Here is a 16,346-nt window from a genome sequence, read left to right on the forward strand (position 1 = left end):
TCTTTCTTCCGTGCATAAAGTTGTAAACGTCTTGAGGTAAATGTTTTGTGCAGCTTTCAATTATAAAATGTTTTGTGCAGCTTTCAATTATAATTTTTATTGAAATAATTGAGGTTTAACAAAAGGCTTGGTAAATAAATTTCTTTTAGGTTAAATGTAAAAATATAAGTGTTGTCTGTTGGGTTCGAGCCTGAGATGTTTTGGTTGTTGAGCCATCGTATGTTCCACACGGCCACTCACGCTGGATAATTCTGGGTATTTAAACGTTTCAGTCGTGTGTGTTATATTATAAGTACTATATCATGTATCGTAGCGATTTATGGGTACTTGGGCTCTAGGGTATTTAAAACCAGGAATCGGTCAGAATAATCATTCGACATTAGTTAGCCACACGACTGACAAGTTCTGATGTCCGACGCAGAGGAAATTCGTTTTTTACCACGTGCTAGTGAAGGCCAAGTGAGCTCACCTGCCCGAGAGTCTCGAGGAGGACCATCCAGACCTGGGAATGCGGATTTGTCTAATGCTGAAGCGTACCAGCTGTTTGCTTATAAACTTGACACAGCCCTTGCAGAAAATAAGAAAACTATCTTACGAGAACTGGAGTCAAGGACATCCACCTCTATTGTAAAAGATAAGAACGTTGATTTTAAATTATCTCATCATAGAGAAAGATTTAATTTCCTGTCGGAATTAAAAGAAAATTTCGAAAATATAGAAAAACTTGTTCAACGTGGTGACCTTGATGATACTCATAAAATTATTGTTGAATCAATTAGCAAAATTAAAGAACAACAGAAAGTTATCAGGATAGCTGACAAGTATGGTTGGGACGTCGCTAGAGAGTACAAGGATGACCCTATCACTGACAATTCTGAAGACAGCCAACGCTTGCGGCAGGCAGAGCAGAGGGCCAAACGTAAGAGGTTTGATTCTAACATTAACAGCAATCCTTTTCGTGGCTATCGCAGTAAATTTCAATCCTCAAGAATATCGCCCTACCAGAGAAACCTCAATGCCAACGACGCAATCAACACTCCGTTCAGAGTCCAACCGGATCAATGCCTTTACTGCAATGCCTTCGGTCACTGGAGCGTCAACTGCCCTCTTAAGAGAAGAGCTCAAGGCATTACAAAACCAACAGCAACACAAACGACCCAGAGTACAGCCGCAGATAGACAGTAATCTGGTATGCAATGTTTTGGGTCAAGATATAGATAATGACAATTTAGTTAAAGGCAACTTAGTAAAAAACATTGAATTTTGGAAAAGAACATTGAATGCTGATCAATTTATCATAGATACTATAACTTACGGTTATTCTATTCCATTTGAATGTATTCCTAGGTCTATTGTTTTGTTAAACAATAAGTCTGCTTCTGACAATGAGAACTTTGTGGATCTTGAAATTAATTCTTTGCTTCATAAAGGTATTATCACCAAATGTGATTTTCCTCCTACTGTTGTCAATCCTTTATCAGTAGCACAGAATTCTCAAGGTAAGAAAAGACTTATTCTAGACTTACGTCATGTGAACAAGTGTGTGCGCAAAGACAGGTTCAAATTAGAAGGTGTTAAAAATGCCATACAATATTGCAAGGTAAACGATTGCATGTTTAAATTTGATTTAAAAAGTGGTTACCATCATTTGGATATTAATCCATTTCATGTTCAATATCTAGGATTTTGCTGGAAAGAAACTCATTATTGTTTCTCTGTTTTGCCTTTTGGATTGAGTTCAGCCCCTTTCATTTTTACACAACTTTTAAAACCTTTAGTGAAACATTGGAGAGAGAAGGGTTATAGAATATTGGTGTATTTGGATGATGGTTTTGGATTTGCGTCTAGTAATGAATCCTGTCAAATTATGTCTAACAATGTTAAGCAAGACTTAAGAAAGGCAGGTTTTATTACAAACACAGAAAAGAGTATTTGGGAGCCTCATAATTCTCTTGATTGGCTTGGTTTTATTTGGGACACATCTTCAGGTACTTTGACAATACCTGAGCATAAAATATCTAAACTTTTGGAAATAGTAAGGGGTATTGTATTAAGACCTGCCAGTTTAACTCCTAGAGTTTTAGCTAGTGTTACAGGTACTTTAACATCTTTCCAACCTAGTTTAGGAAATATTTGTTCTTTAATGACAAGAGTTATGCATATGGTCATTGCAAATTCTGTAACCTGGGACTGTAAAATTGTTTTGACGGACGAAATTAAAACTGAGTTATATTTTTGGTTGAACAATTTAGAACAGTTACCGTCCAAATGCTTTTTCAATAATATTTTTATTCCACAAAGGATTGTGTATACTGATGCAAGCAATTTCGCCGGAGCTGGGTTTTTAGTGGAGTGTGCGGACAGCATTGTGCATAGAATGTGGACACCTGAAGAAAGTTTGCAAAGTTCTACTTTTCGTGAATTGAAAGCAGTTGAGACAACTATTGTTTCATTGATTAGTAAGATTAGAAATAGAACTGTAAAATTGTACACAGACAATCAAAATATTGTTAAAATTATTAAATCCGGAAGCATGAAGAAAAGTTTACATGACATTGCTATAAACATTTTTTCCAATTGTATTCAAAATCAAATTTCATTAGAAGCTGAGTGGATACCCAGATCAGAAAATGAAGTTGCTGATTATTTTAGTAAAATGTATGACTATGATGATTGGTCCATTTCAGACACAGTTTTTCAATTTTTTAATAATAAATGGGGACCCTATGATGTAGATTTATTCGCTGACTGTAATAATTTCAAAGTGACTAAGTTTTTTAGTAAGTTTTGGACACCTGGTACTTCCGGTGTTGATGCCTTGGTTTTCAATTGGAAGGACTTCAACGCATGGATTGTACCTCCGGTTTGTATGGTGCCTGCTGTAATAAACCACATGCTTCTTTGTAGAGCCAAGGGAACTCTTGTTGTTCCTAAGTGGACTTCTTCTTGCTTTTGGCCCTTGCTGGTTGATGGTGTTGGACATTTTAAAGCGTTCGTGGTTGATTACTATGAGTATGTTAAACCAAGAAATTTTTTCTTACCAGGTTCTGATGGTAAGAGTATTTTTGCACAACCTAAGTTCATGTCTAATGTTTTGGTTTTAAAATTGAATTGCCAGTAATTACATGTATCGTGATTCGGCAAATATGAGGTACCTGGAATATTATTGTTTTTTTTGTTTTGTTTTGTTTTTTTTTGTTGTTGTCTGTTGCAATTTTAGTTAGCGTAAAGCTTTTTTGTAATCAGGAGCCTGTACTGAGAGCCAACTTAAATTTGTGATAGGCTGAGAGCCAACTTAAAAGTGGGATAAGCTGAGAGTCAACAAGAATGTGTGCTAGGCTGAGAGCCAACAGAACTTTGTGCTAGGCTGAGAGCCGAAAGAACTTTGTGCCAGGCTGGGAGCCGAAAGAACTTTGTGCGTAAGCTGAGAGACAATAGAACTGTGAGCTGTTAGATTTAGAACCAACAGAACTGTATTTGAAAGATTATTCAACTTCTTAGTTTCAGTTATGGTTTGTTTTTTTTATTGAGTTTCTGTTCTGTCATGTAGATGAATTAATTTGGTGTTTTTGTTTTTTGTTTTTTTTCAATGATTATTTTTGCTATCGTTTTACACATATTTTCGTTACTGAAATATGTCTGAAAATTTGCGGTTATTAAAAGGTTAATTACTGTTTTTCTTTGTTATTTCAGTCTTTGTCTCATTCACACTGGAATGAACTAAATATACACATGGATGGACCAATCGCTTTGTTGGCTAGACAGATTCCTAGTTTAATAGATGCATCTAAATCGGACTCCACCTTGCGTAAATATAAAACTTATTTTTCCAAATTTCAAAACTGGTGTAAAATGTATGATCTTGACTCGCTGCCGGCATCGGCATCTACGGTTTCACTTTATATTTCCTTTTTGGTTCAAGCTAATTCATCTTCTTCTGTTCTGACTGCTACTATTTATGCTATTCAGTGGTATCATGACAAAAATTTATTTCCTAATCCATGTTATGAAAAATTGGTGAAACTTACTGCGGAAGGTGGAAGACGCATTTTGGCTAAACCGTTTGTTAATAAGAAGGAACCTATCACTATTGACATTATTGAAAAAATCTTCAAATCAAAAAATGACATGGATAACTTGTGTCATTTACGCACCAGATTAATATGTGTTTTAGGATATGCAGGCTTTTTTAGAGCAAGTGAATTGTGCAGCATTAAAAGTTCGGACATTAAGTTCCATGATGAGTATGTTGAAATCAAGATCAGGAGCTCAAAGACCGATATATACAGGAGAGGTAATTCTGTTCATATAGCGAAATCCAATTCGCCTTTTTGTCCTTATCAGTGTTTGAAAGACTATCTTCGTCTGGCTGACATTCGAACTCATGCGGATGAATTTATTTTTAGATCTGTTAGGTTTTTCAGAAACAGCAGATCTTATAAATTGTCTCTTGCTGATAAACCTTTATCTTATACATCTATGAGAGAGATTTTTTTAAGAGCGTTATCAGAAGTCGGTGAAGAACCTAGAAAATTCGGACTTCATTCCCTAAGGTCAGGAGGGGCAACGGCAGCTGCTAATGCGGACATTCCAGACAGGTTGTTTAAAGCTCATGGAAGATGGAGAAGTGAGACTGCGAAGGATGGTTACGTTAAAGACAATATTAATAATATTTTGTCAGTTTCAAAAAATCTTGGTTTGTAATGTATTAATTTCATGTAGTATTAAATTATTCAACTTTACAGTCATCACCCGACGTTTGTTTTTCGAAATGGCTAACTACGTCTATCCTATATTATGTGTTTGTTTTATTTTATTAGAATAGGAAATAATTTATGTTCGGCTGAGCGAAGCGAAAGAGAACATAAAACGTGATAAAAAGAATCCCTCATGATTTGCAATGATATATAAGGACTTTTATTCAACTCCTGTTACACAATTCGTTGGATAAAAGTCCTATACCATTGCAAATCATGAGAGATCCTATGTATATTATATAAAATATATTTATCATGTTTGATATGATTTAAAATTATATTATATGATATTTTATAATGTGATATGATACCATGTTGCATAATATTTTTTCTGTATCATATATAATATCATATGATACATTATCGTTTCATATAATACAATATCGTATTATATGATACAATATCTAAATATCATATATTACAATATCATCATTAGATAAAATATCATTTTATATGGTATGATGTCATAGTATACGATTTCATAATATTAGATACAATATGGTATCGTATTACATGATACAATATCGTATCATATGATAACATATCATATACAATATCGTACCGTGTGATACAATATCATATTGCATCAATAGAGTATCATATTGAATAATATATAAATAGTGCCTGTTTGGGAGGGTAACAGTTGAAATTGACACCCCAAGAAAACCATTGTCAACCGACGCGGAGCGGAGGTTGACAATGGTTTTCGAGGGGTGTCAATTTCAACTGTTATCCTCCCAAACAGGCACTATTTATTTTGTTATACTGAATGTCTTTTTTAAAATTTTTAAGAAAATTTTACTGCTGTTATATAGGAATAACGTGTATTCTACAGCGAACCGTACGCGCATAATTTTCGCGCATGTAACATTTTTTATTGTTATACTTTCATGTTAAATACTGAAATCTGATTGGTTAAGACGCAGTTAATAATATTTACTATTACCCTCAGCGTTAGCAACGCACTTGGCAACGGGTAACATTAAAAAATGTTACATGCGCGAAAATTATGCGCGTACGGTTCGCTGTAGAATTCACGTTATTCCTATATAAAAGCAGTAATATTTTCTTAAAAATTTTAAAAAAGACATTCAGTATAACAAAATAAATAGTGCCTGTTTGGGAGGATAACAGTTGAAATTGACACCCCTCGAAAACCATTGTCAACCTCCGCTTCGCGTCGGTTGACAATGATTTTCTCGGGGTGTCAATTTCAACTGTTACCCTCCCAAACAGGCACTATTTATATAATGTTACCCGTTGCCAAGTGCGTTGCTAACGCTGAGGGTAATAGTAAATATTATTAACTGCGTCTTAACCAATCAGATTTCAGTATTTAACATGAAAGTATAACAATATGTTATATCAAATGACCCAAGTATCATACGTAAGTAATTTATTGATTAATAGTGCATGCATTGATATTATATAAATAGTGCCTGTTTGGGAGGGTAACAGTTGAAATTGACACCCCGAGAAAACCATTGTCAACCGACGCGAAGCGGAGGTTGACAATGGTTATCGAGGGGTGTCAATTTCAACTGTTATCCTCCCAAACAGGCACTATTTATTTTGTTATACTGAATGTCTTTTTTAAAATTTTTAAGAAAATTTTACTGCTTTTATATAGGAATAACGTGAATTCTACAGCGAACCGTACGCGCATGATTTTCGCGCATGTAACATTTTTTAATGTTACCCGTTGCCAAGTGCGTTGCTAACGCTGAGGGTAATAGTAAATATTATTAACTGCGTCTTAACCAATCAGATTTCAGTATTTAACATGAAAGTATAACAACATATAATATTGTGTTAAGCCATGCTACAACATCCAATATTTTAGTATGAAAGACCATTAAATCTGATTTTTAGGATATACATGTTGATCAAAGTGGTATTCTCGTAAAGCTGATGTCTCGGTAAGCTCTGTAATCTGTGATTCCCTATGTTAAAGCTTTTTTAAAACACACAATTCAAACACACAGTGCATTCAGAATTCAGAAATGTATTAGATTTCAGTTCTTTTAAAGTAATGGCAATCCCTTTCTCCCGGGTTTTTTCCTGGTCACGTACGTCTTATTGATGGTTCTAACGTTTCAGTAGTTCCTTTTTTTGCGCGTGATTCCTGGCATCTAATGAATAGCTATGCAAGGATTTTGTCATAAACCGATAATCATCTTGTATGTTAGTGGGACAGTCGGTCTGAAATGTTTTAACGCCGTCTGATATCAAATCTTTGAATCATGGTGTGTTATTTCTGTATAAAAATACTATTTACATCAGAGCCGTTCTTTTGAAAGGGTTTCTTTTTTCGCGATTTGCTTTCATTGGATGCGTTGGCTGTGTCTATTCGTGGAGTATATTTGTTCCAAGTGCAATCTTTTTTTGGCAAAAAGCACTTTCAATTTTTCTTAATACATGTACAAACGTAGAGTAATAAGTGAGATTACAGTTTTACAATTTTTGCCATGTATTTGTTTACACATGTAATATACATTCACTAGAAATGATAAACGTTTCATTCAAATCACATTTTATTCTGTTTTTTGAAAGTTGTTTTTTTTTAATGTAACTTAATTTAACAATCTAACATTTGCCAATTGTCATTGTGGTTAAAATATGGAATACCATTTTTAATACACAAATTCATAAAAAAAAACATGACATAAACTTTAATTATCTACATTGAAAAAAAACTACGTATCTCCTTTTTAAATTTCATTGGTAAAATACAAAAAAAACTTACTTGTAACTTAAAGATTTCTGGCATTCATGTTTCTTCTAAAGAAATAGAAATACCTAGATTAATCATTCTCAGTATATAAAAAAGACTGAAATTTTTTTAGCTGTGTATCTGAAAGAAGCAAGCTCAAGGCCGCATTAGCTCGTGAGTGTAACTCTTTTTTTTTCAAACTGACAATGAAAAACAAGTAATCCGGTCGAACTCCCCTCGGTATAATTAGATTTCGATTGTCTGCAGTCATCATGACTGATAACTGCGTCAAGAGAGCAAAGCAAAAAAAACAAAAATAGGCTGATATTTCTTGAACTTGAACTTGAACTTGATATTTCATTAAAATGCCGAAGGAGGGAATTTTTAATTCGAAATACTCTTCTATATAAACACCGCAAAGAAAAAAAAATATTTGTCTCTGATGGTTGTTTATACATTAGGGTTCAGGAAATATCTTTATTTATAGATTAAGTCGGTGTACTTTTTTGCATGGTCTTAGATCACTCTACTAGCTTAAAAACCAGGAACAGCTAGCTGTGTTTGAAATTTCTATTTTCGACACGTTGCCATATTATGCAATGATTATAGACATTCCTTCAGATCGTGTATTATTTAATTGACAATCAAGGATGGTTTTTTTTTTTACCCGCTTATAATTAAATACGGATATACAATTTAATTGTGAAATTTAAGTAGGAAAGGCGATGAAAGGATTGATCGATGAACTATAATAGGTATTCATCATGGCTTTGTTAGTCATGTCCTTGCTGACATAAACGAGCCAAATTCGACAATCATCTTGCAAGATCGATGTCGGGCGATTATTTTGTTAAAAGTCAAAGATGACATAAAAATAGTGGTAAATAATACTAGACTAGTATATGCACAAAATATATAGATATTCAGGCAGGTGTTTTGAGTTCTTCTGTGCATGATGCGATATTGCTTATTTCTAACCTAGCCCTGAATTCAATTGTTACACCATACATAAAATTTAATTTATATGTAATCACAATGTGTTGCCGTAAGATTGATGCTGATAATATTTATTTTTTTATATATTGCTTGTAAAAATTGCGCGCGCTGCATAAACAATGTACATGTATATTGCTTATTAATTGGTATTCACGATATATAATAACCCCAACCCCCACCCCCACCCCTAAAAACACACACACACAGACATATATTAGCAAAATCAACAATTATTAGAATTAAAATTCGGGGTTTTCTGGTGACAAATATGCACTAAACGTGAAAGCATATTGATTGTAAAAATGAAAAAAAAAATTGTGTAGTTGTGATCTATAGCTACGAGCTTCCTAGAAAATAATCTATTCTGGGGAAACTGTCGATGGAAAGAGGGACGAGAAAGAAAACAAGTTTATCATAGACCGTGTTTTTTCTAATCATGAAAAAGACAACATTTTTGCTCTTGGAGACCAAGGAAGACTTCTTTGAACTGATATGAACAAACATTGCAGGCGGTAGATATTTCTGTAATAGTCAGTGTCTTTTAATTGAAAAGAAAACCACTGCAAGTAATTTCGTACTTTGATGCAAACAAAACAGTAATCAACATATTTTTATGTTAGGAAACTTTAATTTGCAGAGGACTGGAGAGAGAGAGAGAGAGAGAGAGAGAGAGAGAGAGAGAGAGAGAGAGAGAGAGAGAGAGAGAGAGAGAGAGAGAGAGAGAGAGAGATGGTTTTTCTTTTATATACATTGTACATTGTCATGTAAGTGAATTTACTGGGTGGCAGTAAATACAAAATTTACAACACATATATATATATATATATATATATATATATATATATATATATATATATATATATATATATATATATATATATATATATATATACACTTGTTTTCAAACAAGACTAAGGGAGAGTAAAAAGTAATACACGAAACTCTGGGAGTAAAAGGAACATAAAACGACTTAAAGGCTAAACAAAGCTAAACCAATTTTGGCTGGGGGGGTGGGTAAAATTATGGTAGGGTCCAATTTAAGATATTTCTATTTTTAAAAGCAATCATTAAAACGCCTTTATTCAACTTCCAGCATTTTTAGGAAAATCACTTCAATGCCCTTTGGAAAGAAATTTTAACTCTTTGTTCATGATATTGCATAATTAAATTTTAGCAACAAAATAATACCAAAAGGATCTCGAGCTTAGGAATCACCCTATATTTTCTAATTTCATAGAGAGAGAGACACCAAATTATTAAAACCTTATGAATAATTGACAAAAACGAAGGCTTGTACTACATTTATTATACAATTTTATTATCAACTCATATGTTCACAATCAATAACAGTACAAAAAAGTTCCATATATTTTACAATCGCGGAAGTTGTCGATACCAAACCCGTCAAAACAGGCGTAGTTCTGCGTCGTCACAGAACAGAAATGACAATACAATGGCGTTGTTTTGTACCATTTAATCATGCCGTACGTAGGACGATAAAGTTGTAGTTTTCTGGAAGAGAGTAAACGAGTACTTCTCCGGAGATGGCGGCTGTTCGCTGCCACGGCTTCGTCCAAGACAGAATGTGCGAAACACTGAATCTATTTCCTGCCTGAATATAGAATTGAACCATCCATATACAACTGGATTGACACAAACGGAACTCATTGCTAACGTGTGACAGGCGGCATTGACAACGTTGATGTTTATAGACCGGAAGTGCTCCAAACTGAAGTCTGCGATCAAATTGACACAAGTCCAAGGAAGCCAAGTGAAGGCAAAGGTCACAGCGATGACAGTCAAAAGAACAACGTTTTTTCTCTGCCTTATTAAGTACCTTCGACTCCTGTCGGATCTGCTGTGCAGTTTGGATCCAAAATGGGCGCCAATGAACCTACAGATCAGGAGGTGGAGCATTGATATCGAGGCCAGAGGAAGCACGAAATGAAACATCAACACGACGAGTGTGTAGATTCCGCGGGAGATGTAGGAACTCCACCTCTCCACACACACTGACACGGAAAGGAGACCAGGGATTACATCCACCGTCTCCACTTCGTGGAAAACAAACATGGGGAGAGCCAAAGCGAGGCCGAGCATCCACATCATCAAAAACACGTACTTCATGTTGGACTTCCGGATGGCTTTTGGCCAGTTAACAATGGACTGGTACCTGTCGATGGCTATCGCAACGACAGTCAAAGAAGACACAAAGATGTAAAGAGCCTGCAAGACGGGAACCAGTTTACAAAGCATTTCTCCCAGAGACCAATGGGTCAGCAAAAGCCGCACCGCCGTCAGAGGAATGCAGAGAAGACATGTCAAAATGTCGGTGAGGGCGAGGTTAAAGACGAACATACATCGGCTGGATTTGATCTTGGACTTCCTGATGATTACGTAGACAAGCAAGGAGTTTCCGAAGAAGCCAAACAATACGATCAGAGTAAATAACACAATGAACAGGGATTCCAAAGATTGGCTGAGCTTGTGGTTGAAGTGGAATTCATTAGCTATTTTGGCGAACTCGGTCAAAGAGTAGTTCTTTGTGAAGAGTACACCGTGTTCTAGCACGAACTGAGATTCGTTTGTTGACATCTATGCAATAAAATGAAGAATAAAAAGTTAAAGAAATACAGCAAATAATAAATTAATAGTTGTGCCACAGCTTGGCGTGTTTTTTATCGTTCAAAGTGTGGGTTATCTATACATAACCAACAACTCTATGGGGTAACTACTACTTATCTCCAAGATGTTACCCCAAGTTTATTTTCTTCTGCACTTCGTGAGCTCTGTATTTTGAATTACTCAGTATGCTCCACATAAGTTTTCCAGCTTAATATGACTTTTCAATCGTTAAACCCATAATTCGCGCATCCCTGTGCACAATTGAAGCTAATATGATACATGTATATAAGTAGTCGGCAAAAACAAACACAAGATACCAGTACCTTGATTTCCAATTCCTTTCTTGGCGCATCAAAGAGCTGGCAATTATTTTATAAGAGACTTTATTCTGACGTCAGGATGCGATCAAAGGCAATAATTGAAGTCAATTTGTAACGAGTGATGTTACTCCTGTCCGTCAGTTAACATCAAAAGTGGGCTGCTATATTCCTAATAGACAAATCAATACATGTACGTATGGAATTAAGGTGAGCTGAGCGAAATGTTGGGTTTTGTCTGTTAATGGAACAGTTTGAGATTTTATGACTGTACTGTTGTGCATGTGTTTGAAAGTATTTTTTCAACACCTTCTGGGCGTGCGTTTGTATATTCACATACATACATATTTTTCATAACTGCGCATCAATATGCAAATACATGGAATTCTAGTTTCATGAAAGTTGGTTGTTCTTAAACAAAAAATGTTTTTTTACTGCATGACGTTTTTTTTTTGGTGCCTAGTTTAGATTTAATGTTTGAAATGTTGATTTATTTTGAGCAAACCGTGGTTGTTATGATATGTTTCTAAACGCTAGATATTCATTATAGGGACTTACTGTGTTGAAGCTAAAAGAAAAGGAAAATATTTATATCATTTTTCATATTCACAGCCACTGAGTATAGCCGTCCCTACCACCCCCACCCCGAATAAACCAAAAAAGCAATCAATAGTTTATTTAACCAGTTTTATCTCTGAAAATTTTAAGATAAGTGTAATTTGTCTGAGTATTAGCAACAGACCGAAACACCAACGTACAAAAAGATGCTAAATTAAAATGTAGAAGCTTTCTTTGGTGTTTTTTTTTTCTTCCAAAAAAGTGTTTATTTCTTGTTTATTGCATTTTGAACTTTTTAAAATACCTATGATGTGAAATGTCAATGCCATTGATATTTGCCGTGTTTTATACTTTAAAAGTTAATTTGCTGTGGACTGCAGAAAGATAGATCGATCTATCGAGTTTGTCCTAGCAACAGACATGCACATTCTGACGCCAGAACTTTTTTTTTGGCTGTTCCCTCAATTAATGCAATTTTCTGACCTTTAGTAGACTGTTTAATGTTGCCAATTTTTACACGAACGATTTTAGAAATTCAAAGCAAGATGTAAAAAAAAAAAAAAATTTAAAAAAAATTGGTGTTTCAGATTCTGAAGCTCGTGATCAGTGCAGAAAAATAAAGATGTTTTCATGAAAGGGGTTATTTATAGTATTAATGTTTCTTCTTCTTTTTATTCTTTTCAGAAAAGGTAAAATTTTGATTAGAATGGGTAATTTAACATAATTTTGTTCTTTTTTTGCGATTAAATTTAAGAAAATCGTTAATTTTTTTTTTGTTTCTTACATACAGGAACCAATTTGAACCACTAGAGAGCTTTCTATTGTTTAATTTAGGTTTTATATATTTCTGAAGATTTTTTTAATCTTACATAGAATAAAAATTTGATAGTACACTGTACATGTACATGTGTATATGCATACACCGGTATAACATCCTCACCCATGTACCCATGCATATTTGTATCATGTTAAGTCGTATCCTAGCTGGAGAACCTGCGTACCCTGAAGAACTCGTACCATCGCAACCTCTCGGGCCTTTCGGACAAGCTCGGAAAATTCCGAGCTTGCCGGAAAGGCCCGAGAAGTTGCGATTGGAACTCGTATCCAGGTATAGATTTTCTAAGAGAAGCCGTACTCAGGGAAACTTTAAATTTCCCTTTCTACTTCATGCAGATGCATATTCACATTTCATACTTGATAGCTACATGTAATTTCCTTTCCGATAAATTTCATTTTAACAAAGAAAAGATACTACATACATGTCAGTGGTTTCGGAAGCAAATTGAAAGGGGGCGGCTAGACTAATCATCAGAAATTTTGACAAGCAAAAAAAAACCACCCACTAATGCCCAAAATCATGAAAATCCTAATCCTCATCCGTGGAAGGGGGGGGGGGGGGTTATACCTATAACTCCATAAAAATAGCTTCCCTATCAAACAATTTTTCCCCACTTCATGAAATTCCTACTCCGTGGGTAGGAGGGCGGGGGGGGGGGGGGGGGGGTGGGGGCTAGTATACCTTTGACTCCAATTTTAAAATACCACTAGGCCTTTTAATATTTCCATCTTTTTAAGGTAAATTTAGGAACAATTATGTTTGCTGCGAGAAAAAGTGGGGTGCTGGCCCCTCTTTGATTCTATATGCCTAAGGGTCAACCTCTGCAAAAAAGTAGCCCCCCCCCCCCCCCCCCCCCCCCGGTTCCGACGCCTATGCATGTAAGTAGTCAAATTGCATATTTTATTTGTTCAAATGATATACCCCGGTATATCGGAAAGGACAATATACTAAATATGAACCTTATAAAACTTTCGTTGAGCTTTTCATGAACCAATTAACTTTCCAAGAAACTCTTTAAGTATACGTGTAGTTATGATAATTCAAAACATAAGTAGGAGGTGAAATGGAATATATCAGAAAGGACACTTTACTACATATGCACCTTATAAAACTTTTGTTGAGCTTTTCATGAACCCGTTGACTTTCCAAGAAAAATTAGATCAACAATTCTAAGTCCAACCTGCATTCTATGAGTACATGTATACGTATAGTTATAATAGTTTTAAACACAAGTAGGCGGTAATTATGTGACGTCCTCAATTTTCAATCAAATACCGAACAATTAAAACTGAAATCATCAAAACAAATTTATAGTTCAAAAATGTTATCATGGGGCGGAGTCAGGAATTTCCCAATGTGAGGATTGGGAGTCAGGTGGGTGAAATTTTTGTTTCAGAGGCAGGGGGTATAGGGGCCACCGAGAGGGATTAACCGGGGGGGGGGGGGGGGGGAGTTGGGTCAAACATTCTGAAACTTTTTATTTTTATTTTAAATATTTAATTGTGATTTTAAATGTATATAAACTATCATGATATTAAACCCGCTGGTACTGACCAGCAATACGTACCTAGTTTTTTTTCAGGTTTTTCCTAGTACTTACATAGAACTTTGATATCCGAATTCCCCTATTATAAAAATGCAGATTTTTGTCTGCATTCCATAACGTTATGCTGTTTATAATTAAAAAAGCTTAGACATACCTAAGTACAAAAATCACGAACTCAGTTATCTGGAATCTAATTTTCTTTGGCTGCAATGAAATCATTTTTGTTTAAAATAAATCTAAAGTAAGTTTTATCAAAATGCAAAATTATTTTATATTAAACAACGTAAGGGTAAAATTTTGAAAGAGAAAGAGAATTGTAATTTAGGACTTCGCTCCCAGCAGTGTCAGGTTAAAACATCCCGGGAAGTTCCGAAGATCCAGTAACTTATCGCTGTGAGAGTTATCTCTCTTATCTGGAGACTTTTCAAAATAAACAAAAAATCAAAACATTAAAGAAAAAAAAAATCCACACAAAAACCCAAACATTTATAACAAATCTGTTTTGGTGATTTTGGATCAAAGTCCTAAATAACCCACAAGATGACGCGCAAGATATGAAGTAATTAAATGTACAAAACTGTGTGAAACGAAAAAAATATTTTTGTTAAAATAAAGCCAGTAATGATGCTCCTTTTCCTAAAAAAATCGATAACAATAAAAATTATTCCCGGGTGTCCCGAAAACGAGGCACCAAGACATTATAATAAATATACTTTATCCCGGCCAGTGCTCAAGATTAAATGAAGGTAGTTGGAGGGTTTTTAATGCAATACTCTGGCATGTGTAGTCCATATCTGTGATTTGTACCCCAAAGTCATATGTGATATGTGTTACTCAAAGAATCATTGAGCGAAACAAATTTTTTTTTTATATTTTATTGTCTAATAGCAGTTTTTCATTGATTATCCAATTTATTTTTTTTAAACCAGAATTTCACGCAATTTTTTTTTTTTTTTTTTTTTTATATAGTTTCTGTGCACTTTTTACATTTTGCTTTAAATTAGAATGTCCCAATGGGAATCTAGATTTTTACAGCTAGATTGCTTTAATAAATCAACCATTCAATATAAATCATTGGCGCGTTTTCCCCTCTCTTCTTGTTGCAGACTCGAGTTTGCAGCATGCAAAGACAAATATCTCTCCTTCTCAAAAATAAATAAATAAATAAATAAAAATCCCAATCAATATCAGCTTTAACTTTATGTACAAGAAGTTTGAGGAAAGAGAAAATAAAAAAGCGATATACCAATACCAGATATGAGCAAGGGACGCTTTAATAAACGAGTTTTACAAACTTTTAATTGCGAATTTTTAATTTTAATATTTTTTTTCTAACAATTTTTAATTCTCAGTTGAATTAAAAAAATGTATACATGATAAAATCTGACTTATTGTAAGTAAACCACGTTACTTTTTATTTTACAAAAGTGGGAATTTAAAAAACAGTATTTGCAAACTTCTTTTATAGAGTGCAATGCATGTATATGTATCTATGTGCAGCAAAATGAATGATCTACTAGAGTTTTTGTTATCAATGTTGCAAACTGCATGGCGACGATGAAGCCGAAATGATTTCAGAAAATAATCTGATTCAACATCACTCTATTAATATTTTTTGATAATCATAATTCAAAATATGAAATTAACCTACCTTGTAAATCACTCAAGCGTATCCTTAATAATGTGATACTTGGTTGAATGCGCGGGTTATAACCTGCAAACAAGCAAGAACAACGCCATCACATTGATGAGACGCAATATTCTTCAAATGCGAGAAAATATCAGAGAGTAGCGTGTTTACCTTTTAAAACGAATCAATATGCGACAGTAGAGCTATGCCGAGAGAAGAAAACTATAAGCGACAACGTTCTCTCTTAATTACAATCCCAAACACTACTTAGCGACCATCTATAGCACATAGTATTTAAGAATAACGATTGACTGTGTGATGCATGCAATCATCGTTAGAATAATGAATGGTCATTATGCAAATGAA

The 16,346-nt window shown here is 34.5% G+C and overlaps 2 protein-coding genes across 4 annotated transcripts; one reads left to right on the top strand and one right to left on the bottom strand.

Moving 5' to 3' along the window:
- The first annotated feature begins 134 nt into the window (after positions 1-134).
- Positions 135-4,851, top strand: LOC136270870 (integrase/recombinase xerD homolog). 2 transcript variants are annotated; one of them, XM_066069742.1, is made up of 4 exons: positions 135-1,189; positions 3,694-3,808; positions 4,175-4,294; positions 4,500-4,692. In XM_066069742.1, the coding sequence occupies exons 1-4, from the start codon at positions 824-826 to the stop codon at positions 4,550-4,552; spliced, it is 654 nt and encodes a 217-aa protein (XP_065925814.1). In that variant the 5' UTR covers positions 135-823; the 3' UTR covers positions 4,553-4,692. The 2 variants fall into 2 exon arrangements, with proteins under 2 accessions (XP_065925814.1, XP_065925813.1); XM_066069741.1 differs by having other exon boundaries at positions 3,694-4,851.
- A 4,912-nt stretch (positions 4,852-9,763) lies between these two features.
- On the bottom strand, positions 9,764-16,149 carry LOC117690476 (neuropeptide F receptor-like). Of its 2 annotated transcripts, XM_066069828.1 has the most exons (3): positions 16,002-16,149; positions 11,415-11,580; positions 9,764-11,061 (listed from the first exon to the last, which is right to left on the bottom strand). In XM_066069828.1, the coding sequence occupies exon 3, from the start codon at positions 11,059-11,061 to the stop codon at positions 9,940-9,942; it is 1,122 nt and encodes a 373-aa protein (XP_065925900.1). In that variant the 5' UTR covers positions 11,415-11,580; positions 16,002-16,149; the 3' UTR covers positions 9,764-9,939. The 2 variants fall into 2 exon arrangements, with proteins under 2 accessions (XP_065925900.1, XP_034330622.1); XM_034474731.2 differs by lacking the exon at positions 11,415-11,580 and having other exon boundaries at positions 16,002-16,147.
- Between the last annotated feature and the right edge of the window lie 197 nt (positions 16,150-16,346).

This window comes from Magallana gigas, chromosome 8 (genome assembly GCF_963853765.1).
Source record: "Magallana gigas chromosome 8, xbMagGiga1.1, whole genome shotgun sequence".
Classification (NCBI taxonomy): Eukaryota; Metazoa; Mollusca; class Bivalvia; order Ostreida; family Ostreidae; genus Magallana; species Magallana gigas.